The sequence below is a fragment of the Phoxinus phoxinus genome (assembly GCF_949152265.1).
Source record: "Phoxinus phoxinus genome assembly, chromosome: 1".
Taxonomy (NCBI): Eukaryota; Metazoa; Chordata; class Actinopteri; order Cypriniformes; family Leuciscidae; genus Phoxinus; species Phoxinus phoxinus.
Window position 1 is genome coordinate 13,203,489 of NC_136876.1, and position 10,634 is coordinate 13,214,122.

Here is a 10,634-nt window from a genome sequence, read left to right on the forward strand (position 1 = left end):
ATGACGCACCCAAAAATGTTTCATTGCTGACACTTTAAAAAATAAGATCAATTTAATTAATATTAATAGAAGTATTGATCTTGGTTAGTTCATGTTAAATAGTAAAATAATGTTAATAAATGAAACCTTATTGTAAAGTGTTAATAAACATTTAATCATTTTGCAACTTTCAAAACATTCCCACAACAGATGCTGTGCAAGATACAAAATTTGACACACACATACTGTATATGTGTGTGTGTGTGTGTGTGTGTGTTTTCAAATGTTTATGTTGGATGCAATTAATCACGATTAACCGATTTGATTGTATATGTGTGTGTTTAAAAAATAATAATTGAACCGATTTCAACTTAATTTTTTAAGTTATACAATATTCAACTAGGCAAGATTTTAAAAAAATTGTTTATTAGATAGTAATGATAATAATATTCGAATTAATTTAGCTATATGCAAAGCATGCTGGGAACTAGCAAGCACCGCCCAGTTTCAGTTAATACAACACAAATCATTCATGTAATCCAACACAAACCGAGTAAGTAAACTTAAATTGTACATATATATTTAAGCAGATTGAACACAATCAAATTAAGTTTGGACAAAATGTATAGCAGTTGTGTTGCTTAAGCTCATTTTAATGAAGAAATTTGAAAAAACAGCCAAAATAAAAAGAAATCTGTGCAATATATTAAAAGCATCCCAGAACAGACTTTCCGAAATACTATAACAGAAATGAAACACTTAGATCAACTTTATATTTTCTTACGGCTGATATTTCTAGCTCTGATGCCATGCACCTTTCCACCTTCTTCGCACGCCGTCCTCATCCAATACGTAGGGAATCTTCACATCCGGGGGTTTTTATCCCTTTAAAAAATTAAACCCTTTACATAAGTTTAACGTTTGATAATTAAGATTAGTGGACAATTATACAGGTTAAGTTAATTAAACGCAATACAATAGTGTTTTGGTGGTAAAATAAATATATGAGTGTTACTTTAACAAAAGAAAAAAAAAATTGAGCGTGGGTTAACCCATGTCATCTATATGGCAATACTGCAGGAAAGTCATGTTAACTCATTTTTCAGGTCTGGGTTTGTGATATGGGAATACAGATTTTTTAAATCAAGTGAAATGTTTTGCTCGTGGGCACAGAGGTTCAGGTTACAGTAAAGTTTACTTTATAGAGTTGATATAAAGTCAACTCTGTTGTGTCAGCCCAGATCCCTCACTGAAGCTACACCTGCAGCGCACACGTCTCATCACCAGCGTCCCACAGGAGAGAGTCTGCGTGATGCACAGGTTACATCTCACGGGAGGTGAAACTCCCACACGTTTCTGCAGTCGGTCTGTCATGTGTCTACAGCGACAGATCATTCCCACATTATTCCTCAAACTTGTGACGTTACTCTACTTCACTCGCAGGAACGGAATACTATTACGGCCAGAACGGAAATGTGCTTAAAGTCACTATGAAATCAAAACGGACTATTCTTATTTTTTTTATGGAAATCATTATTTTTTTTTATTGCATGTTATGTTGTATGTTAACCTTTCATTAGTTTCAGTGAAAAACAGCAAGTGAATGTGAACATGATTTTTTAAACATGCACTCTCTCTCTCACCCTCTACAGTTTTAATATTTTACACTAGTTCAGAAGATACTGGGTTAAAATATGAAAATGTTTTATGTTACTTCAATCATTGTAACATAAACAAATATAATAAAAAAATTATTATTATTTTTAAGATTAATTTCTACACTGGAGAAGAGCAAGTATCAAGTAGATAAAAAAATTGCTCAGTGAGTGGACACAATTCAGGTGTGAAGGGGTTACTGCTGCGCTACATTGATCTCGGAAGTAGGAAGTCGTAGCTGGGAATTACGTCACACTCGAGTTGACGAAACACAAGTCGGAAAAACCAACATGGAGGCGTCCAAGGAAACCTTTGTTGTGCTTCCAGTTTCGCAATACAAACAACTACAGAACAAATACGAAGTCCACGTTAAAAACATCACGGAAGAAGAAAGGAGACGCAGAAGGTGGGCTGTTTTTCGGTGTTTTTAATCGCTCGTTTTGTAACCAGCACTCAAAGGGTGGGGGCTCGTTTTAATATTTCCGATTTCATTTCAGTCCGCAACATGAGATATGTTAACCGCATGTTATACTAAATGTGCTTAAACAAGATGAGAACTCATTTTGAACTTTGTGTAGCAAAGCCCTTCAAATTAGTAACTGAACTATGACTGTATTCTTTACTTAAATACAGCTTTTCTCTGACTCAGGGTGCTGATATCCTCTGTGTTGCGATCAACACAGCGACTGATCCTGAAGAATGAGGCTGATGGGGAACTCGGAGAAACCGCAGAAACAACAACATCCCCGACTTCAGAAAGCAAAATGGTTGCTCAGCGCCACAACAGTAAGTGAAACTAGGAATATAATGTTTATTAGCGCTTCTGTTTGTCTGTGTCTCAAACTCAGTGGTGCACAGAGTAACTTACTATCCAAACTCTGTCTGTGGACATGATGATACTTCGGCATTTTCTGTGCAGAATACTATTAGTGATTCGTTCGAGTTCTAATAGTTTTTCCGAACTGGATCTCACGGAATCGAACTTTAGTTCTGTGTTGATGACGCAAGCACGCTCCTCACGCAGAGCCAATAATATGTCCAGACGGGTTATTTAATCAAAGAACCGGTTCAATATAAATGAATCTAAAAGAACCGACTCAGAAAGAAGCGAATGAGTCTGTTCTAACTGTCGAAGTTTTCTGATATGTTTATAGGCTGATAAATTGAGGTTCTGAAATTGTGCACAGTTGATCTGTAACCGATAAATCTTATCTTTGAACATGGAGAGTTGTTAGTTCATGTGTATTAATATAAATGAACTAGTGAATGAACTAACCCAAAGCATTACAGATGTGATGTTAAAGGGATAGTTCACCCAAAAATGAAAATGTTGTCATTACTTTCTCACCCTCAAGTTGTTCCAATAAACCTGTTTGAGTTTTTTTTTCCGGCTGAACACAAAAAGAAGATATTTCGAAGAATGTTGTTAACCAAACAGTTGACGGCACCCATTGACTTCCATAGTAGGAAAAAAAAGAATAATACTATGGAAGTCAATGGGGTCCATCAACTGTTTGGTTAACATCATGCTTCAAAATGTCTTCTTTTGTGTTCAACAGCTCATAAAGGTTTGGAACAACATGAGAGTGAGTCAATTAAGACAAAAAATCCTATCCTTTTAACAGTGTTTGCATTTTTCTAGTATATTTGGACAACAACGTGAACATGTTCATGGATCCCGAGAGGAGCACTCCATTCACCGGTCCCTTGTACCAGACGGCAGCCGATCCCACCACGTACTACTTGAATGAGGACATGACAATCATGATAAACATGGTTGAAGCTGAAGACATGCATACCATAAAAGGTTAGATAACAATAATGACAACGTTAGTAATGTCGTGCTTGCTAACCTGTTGCTTTTTCCCCGTGTTTTAGAAAGCCAACAGGAGAACAGTGATGCTGCATCCAACACATTACCATCCCTCATTCCACTGCCGGCCAATGATGGCTTCAACAAAGAGCAAACTTTGTTTCTGATCAACCTTATGCGGCAGCACATCGAGAGAGAAGGTGAGGGTCTCCCGAAAACTCTGGAAGAGCTGAACGCACGGCTAAAATCTGCAATGCGCAGTAAAAAGCACCTGTGGAGAGATGCTGCCGATAAGTTGTCCAGCCATTTCTTGCAGTCTTTCTGCCCTGACAAGGTGGCCAGGAAGTGGAATACACTTATAGAGGCCTACAAAAAAATAAAAGATAGCAATAAACCTAGAGAAAAGGGGAGTATCCGTTTCAAGTTTTATTCGGAAATGGATGCCCTTCTGGAAAGGCAGCAAGAAGTGTTTTTTCCTGTCGTCGGGACATCAGTTGGTCTAAAGGTGCGCAGACCGGAAGCATTAGGACAGTGTAGCAGTGACACTGCATTGACTTCGCCACCTTCCCCAGCAACACCACCTCTGAAGCGTCAAAGAGTGGACTGTGAACTGATGCAGTTTTTGCAGGACTCGGAAGAAGCGTGTCAGCGGCGTCATGAGGAGACTCTAGCACAACTCAGGTCTGCTCAGCTGGGCTTCGAGACTCTGATGACAAAATTGCTGGACAAATTGTAATCGTTTGTCATGTAAAGTTGTGCAAATGTTGTGTATGTATGTAAGTAACTTATTTGGAGATCTTAAGAGAAACTGTAATGTGTGTTATATATGTATAACTATGTTTCGATAATGCACAAGTGCCATTTGAATTATATTTTTTGTTTATGTGACAAAGAATAGTTTTGCAATGTTTTGTACAAAGTACATTTTGAGAGAAAAAAAAGTCATATTTTTTACTTTGTGTCAGAAGATGTCTTGTGATTGCAGATGATTGTTTGTATTTTCCTGTAAAGTTCATACAATAAAGACTCATTTTTGTTTTTTTACTGAAGTTTATTTTCATTTTTAAAGTGCAGAAGTTGGCAATTCATATTGTTCAAAAAGTTTAAATATAAAACACATTCATACTAATTTGAAATATTCTTTTACCATTACTGAATAAAGCCACTATATGTAAATAAAAATATAATGTGAAAATAGCAGTATTGTATTTTGCTCTAAGTGTGAGTGATTTTCAGATGCTATGTATTATGTAAACAATAGGGTACGGTACTCGCGGTTGTGCTGTATCGTGAAGTCACGGCTGACTCCGCTTCGCGTCGTGCCTAACAACGCCCTTCTTCAGCCGTGACTTATTCACGATACAGCACTAGCTTCGAGTTCCTTATTGCTTTTATAAAACGGTTACCACACAATACAAACATTAAAGCCGAAAAATATGTGCAACTTTCATGAAGTAAAATCACTAAAAGCCTTCCTTCCGCTGGAAAAAATAGTCCCCAGCAACAGAAGTTACATACATTTCGCCAATAGATGGAGACAAAGACTGTCTTTATGAGTGAGTCAGTCAGTAGAGAATACTTTTATATTGAAAGGACTGAAACTTGTGATCACAGAAAAGACGCAACTGACAGATAGGCACGGGAAAATAACTGTTAAAAAGACAATTATCGCACTGGACATTCGAACCGATTTTTTTATTATGAATATAGGATGACCTTCAGGAAATTGCTATGTGTAATTGCAGGTAGTATATGCCTACACTCGCTCACTCGATCTCTCACAATACTCTACTATAGCTCAATGAGATCAAACATGTGTTTAAGTTGCTAGTGGTTGCTAGTGGTGTTGTGTAGTGATATATAGAACCTTTGGGTCATAGTCTTGTTTTATCGTGAATAAAACACAGTTATTGACCAGTCAGAATCAAGGATTGGAACTAACCGTTTTTAAATTATCTTTAGTGCAAATAGTGGCTGATATGAATGGTATCCCCGAGACCGTATGCTGATAACAGATATGGTATTCCTGGCTGGGATAGGAACCAGCCGAGAGTAGGAGTCGGGATGGCGGAGGATGCAGAAAACTGTCGAGGTAACTAGCTTATTTGAATATGGCATCATTTTTATTTAAAAACCTTTAATTGAATATGGCATGGCAACATATACCTCATTCGTTCAATATTTCTATGATCAAATCACTGACAGAGACTCCTTCCCCACCAGCCAATCACTGTGTGCATAGTTAGTAAAAGTGTTGACACCATAGCAAGTAAGATCAAATGTTTTGTGAATACGCCCCCTGATCGATTTTTTAAGGCAGCAAAGATGTATCCTTCGCTGGCTTTGATGGATATCAATCCTGCGCTCTCCATGATTTATATTCATGACAGTTAAGCTAAAAAAGAAAGATGACGTTTGAAAGTTGCTGTTGGTGGTCAGTTTGTGTGTAAATGTATGTTTTTTGACTAATGTTTTCCACTTTTGATGTCATATCTAGAGAGAAATTACTATTATAGTAATTAAATATTGGTTAGCTATCACCAAAGCTCGCTTTATTTTGCTGTAGGCCTACAACATTAAACCATTACGCTGCCGTTAAGTCTGTCTGAAATCAGTTTTGTGATGTACCTTCATACCACCAAAGTCATTGCCTGAGCTAGACAACAAGTCACTGCCTGCGTTTTTGGACGCAGCTGAAGTGTCCAACATTTCACACTTTGTTTTTCCGGTTAATTAAGTACAAAACAATAAAAACAAGCTAACAAAATTAGCAATTAAACATTTACTATCGTTCTGCCTCCACCTAAGCTCCGCCCACAAAAAACGTCACCATGTTTACCAACTAAAAAGAGGTCTATAGTGCACAAGTAAGAGAATTGGGACGTTATAATAAGAGGATTCGCAAGTGTGCAGAACGTTTTGAGTGGATTCTGACAAACTTAAACACCTCTGATTGGTCAGAAGATTAACGGACATGTCTGTGATTGGCTTCATTGCTCAACGCTACAAAAACACGTTGTAAACAGAAACCTTTGACGCTCTCCAGAGCGCAAACACAAATACACACCGGAGCGTTTGCCAAATGTGTTTCTCCAATATATATTTACAACTTTAACCACGTAAAACTGGGCTTGGTTAGACCTTGACTATGTTCTCTTTTATACTGTTTTACTGCCATTTTCATTATGAGATATTCAAACAGCAAAGCACAAGATTATCTCAAATGGCCTCGCGTCTGTGGTCTTATCTTCTCCGGAGTCCTGCAGACAGATCTTCAGCGTCTGTGGACGACCTGCGGTTACTGACACATGAACCAGAAGCTGAAAAAAACTCATTAAACTTTATCGTAGAAACGCACCGGTTATCTTACAAATGTTCCTCTGCCTGTTCGGGAGAACGAAGGAGATAAAAGTGCTTTCACGTCGCCAAACAGAAAACACGTTCACTCGCGTTTCAGGATCAAGCTGGACAATAAATCGCTGCTTCTGTCGCCAGAAAAAGCAGAGTTATTTAATCTAGACAATATTCTGATTACAAACAGAAGAAGAAACAGTAACAAATCTTCAGATGGTTTTAAACAACTGCTGCCTTTACAGAATTGATTTTTTTACAGCATTATAAAACCAACAACATAGTGGGTTCATCTCTCTCTCTCTCTCTCTCTCTTTCTCTCTCTCTCTCTCTCTCTCTCTCTCTCTCTCTCTCTCTCTCTTTCTCTCTCTCTCTCTCTCTCTCTCTCTCTCTCTCTCTCTCTCTCTCTCTCTCTCTCTCTCTCTCTCTCTCTCGAAAATGTAGCTTTGATCAAAGGAATAAACATATTTTAATGCGTATTCACATTGGAAACTATTTTAAATGGTAATAAAATATTTCAAAATATGACTGTTTTTACTGTATTTTTCATCACATAAATGCTGCCTTGGTGAGCAGGAAACAGACTTCTTTTAAAAAACATTAAAACACGTTCTTGAGTGTTTAATGAGAAGCGTTTGAGACCTCTGTCTGACTTTTGTTTGCAGACTTTGGTATCTTAGCAGAAAACAGTTTGAGACGTTGCGTCCCGTGTGTGATTTCTGGGGTTGTTTTGCTGGAGAAACATCTCAGAAGCAAGCGCTGGAGAACTCCCTGGGTTAAAGTGTCTCTGTTGATCTCCACTTCATCACCACAGACGAATAAACGGTAAAAAACATCTCTTTACTTTGAGCGTTGACGTTTACACAGACACCAGGCCCGCAGCCATGACAACATCACCGCGGTTACCACACGCTGGTGGCAGTTAACGTGCCAAATGTCAGCCTTTTAAAGCTGAATATTAACTGGGCGGACAAGCGCTGAAAAGGTGTGTGTTTGAGAGTAGGAGGCGGATTTCCATCTGATTATCCTAATGGCTGAAAATAGCACATGAAGACACCAACGCTGACAGAAGAGACACACGACGGGGGAAGATAGTTAGCATTAGCCGCATTCTCCTACACTGATTTATCACTTATACTGACAGTATGAAGATCACATCACGTGATGCTGTAGAGCAGGGTTCCTCAAACTCGGCCACTGTCCTGCAGAGTTTAGCTCCAACACTGATCAAACACACCTGAACAAGCTAATCAATGTCTTCAGGATCACTAGAAACTCACAGCTAGGTGTGTTTGATCAGCTAAACTGTGCAGGACAGTTTCCCTCCAGGACCGAGTTTGAGGAACCCTGCTGTAGAGGATGAGCTCATCAGACAGGTCATATATTTAAAGCAGAGCTATGCAGTTTCGGGAATTTCTTCACTGTTTTCTCGCTTTTTGCTCGCAGCTTTCTCTCTAGAGCTCCCCCTACAGCTTCGGAATAGATATTTGACAACACTGTTGAAAAACTCGCTGGCGACTCTCAGATACTAGAGGCTAGTAGATCAACGACATCAAAGCAGACGGGACATTCTTTACAACGTCTTCTTCTTAATTCGGGTTCGAACTGCGTGAGGGAGTGCAATAATGAAATTTTTTTTGCAGATTTTTTTTGCCGTAAAGCAATTTCGTTACATCGCGAGACCTGATATCACACGATATTTCCTGACGCGGCGGCCCGCCAGCCCAAAGTTGCAACTGTGACTTCTGTGACCCGTTACACCCCTAGTATTCAGAGATTAGCTTATCATACAAGAGCTGTGACTGTTTTTGGTGGGGAAAAAAAGGCATTACAAGAGCACTTCGGTGGAAATAGTGATAAACTGCTGCAACAAACTGGTTAATCAATCGGTAGCCTGTAATTGATTCGTACATTTACTGTTGTCACATACCTTAGTGAATTTTGAGTAGCCTGTAAAATAACATTGTTAGAACATTATCCCCTAACATTCCTATAAAGTTTTAAGTGATTGATTTCAGGTGATTGATTATAATAGACCTGTGATAATATTCCAGCATGAGATCAGTGTTTTAATCAGATAATCTAAACTATTTTAATACATTGTACACTAAACATTTAGAAAAAGCCTGCGTCTATTAGACATGCTTCATGCCGCAATGCATTCTGGGAGCCATGGCCAGTTTTGCATGGACTAGCTATCATCACAGGTGTATTATAATAAAGCATAAAATGAATAACACCTCTATAATCAGAGATTATCGCCTGGATGAGATCAGTGAATCAGAGCACTAAGTGATAATTATATCCGCATCACCAACAAGCAGCCAGCATCATCTGATCAGGAGAATGTTAGAGGATAATGTTATCACTAAACATGTTCAGAATGAATTTAGAGAATGTTATTCTTTTAGAAAAATGTTCTGGGAACAAAAATGGCAACTGCTCCAGGTGTGTGTGTGTGTGTGTGTGTGTGTATGTGTGTTCACTAATGGGTTAAATGCAGAGGACAAATTCAGAGTATGAGTTACCTTATACTTGGTCTTCACGTCACGTCACTTAAAATAAAACTAGCCGCTGAAAACACTACCAGAACACAAACATTTCTAACTGGGTGAAAGTCGTAAGACGCATCAAAGACAGAGTGATTGGAAGGGAAGCGCGACTGAATGCGCGTCCGCGCGCTCCAAACCCGTCTTAACAAGCTAATTAAATCTGTGTTTTTTTTTACAACCCTCCCTGCTTGTTTATTTGTGTTCACACACACACACACACACACACACACACACACACACACACCAAAGACTCGTCTGAACTTCTGATCCAGCTTCTTCTGCCGCGCTTAACGAGTTGGGCCCGCAGTGACGGGAGCGCGCCGGTCCGCGCGAGCGCACGGATCAGGTTAAAGGCCCACTGAAGTGTCTTGAAACATGCAGAATTATTCAATGTGCTGATGTCATTTCCACTGAAACAAACAGTAAGAGAGGGCGGGGCATATCGAACAGCTCCTCCCCCTTAGCGTTTTGTTTATATCAAAACAAAGCCAGAGCCGTTGAGCTCAGTAAAGCCGCAGTTTACTCTTCATAACCTCTAACCGTTTCTCCTCTTATTCTCCTCCATATCGCTTTAAAATATATAATTACGTTTTCTGGTCTGTGGCGACTCAATGATATTTGATCCGCTCGGTGTATTGTGTCTCTGGACCGGAGCTGCGGCGGTTCGCGTGACACTAACGCGAAACCAGACTTCATTCGTCCCAATGGAAAGCATATTTGCAATGTCTGAATCGTTCCCTATGCCCTATATAGTGTGCACTATGTGCCATTCTCCATGTAGAAAATCGTGAAAGTGTGACTGATTTCATATTTATGATGTAGGGGGCGGAGCTTCAGATTCTAGAGAGCATTTGATTGGACAGAAAATCTGAGAAGCTGAAGTGTGAAGATGTCATCAAAATCATTGATCCATATTGGCGGAAAATGAGAGAGTAAGTTTTGAACGCTTATATCTTCTAAATGCAAATTTTGTAATTGGTTTGGAGCACACTAGCTTCTAGACGACAGAAGGCAAACAAATTCATACTAAAAGCCCCCCAAAAAATCCTTTTTGATTTCATGGGGACTTTAATAGATCATCTAAACGGACTGTGAAACATCTGATACCACACAATACTCAATAAAATGTTTTAATTAAAATACAGCCACTAATGAGTATTTGTACCATTTCCCCCTGAAGTCCACTAAATGTTATAGTCAAAGTCTTCCATATTTAAATGACCTGTTATGTACATTTGTATTAGCAAATGCTAATTTTCATAGCTAGGATCTTATGCATCTTA

At 38.9% G+C, this 10,634-nt stretch overlaps 1 protein-coding gene across 1 annotated transcript; it reads left to right on the forward strand.

Annotated features, from left to right (window-relative positions):
• Window positions 1-1,801: 1,801 nt before the first annotated feature.
• On the forward strand, window positions 1,802-4,495 carry LOC306997136 (uncharacterized protein). The gene is made up of 4 exons (XM_079610240.1): window positions 1,802-2,041; window positions 2,285-2,421; window positions 3,278-3,442; window positions 3,514-4,495. Exons 1-4 carry the CDS (start codon window positions 1,926-1,928, stop codon window positions 4,182-4,184), a joined length of 1,089 nt encoding a protein of 362 aa, XP_079466366.1. The 5' UTR covers window positions 1,802-1,925; the 3' UTR covers window positions 4,185-4,495.
• Window positions 4,496-10,634: the final 6,139 nt, after the last annotated feature.

What these genes read in the sequence shown, in the direction of transcription:
- LOC306997136 (XM_079610240.1), top strand. Translation starts at nt 1,926, where the DNA reads ATGGAGGCGTCCAAGGAAACCTTTGTTGTGCTTCCAGTTTCGCAATAC. An exon ending in GAAGAAAGGAGACGCAGAAG is followed by an intron (nt 2,042 to 2,284) that starts GTGGGCTGTTTT and finishes TCTCTGACTCAG; the next exon opens with GGTGCTGATATCCTCTGTGT. An exon ending in AGACATGCATACCATAAAAG is followed by an intron (nt 3,443 to 3,513) that starts GTTAGATAACAA and finishes CCCGTGTTTTAG; the next exon opens with AAAGCCAACAGGAGAACAGT.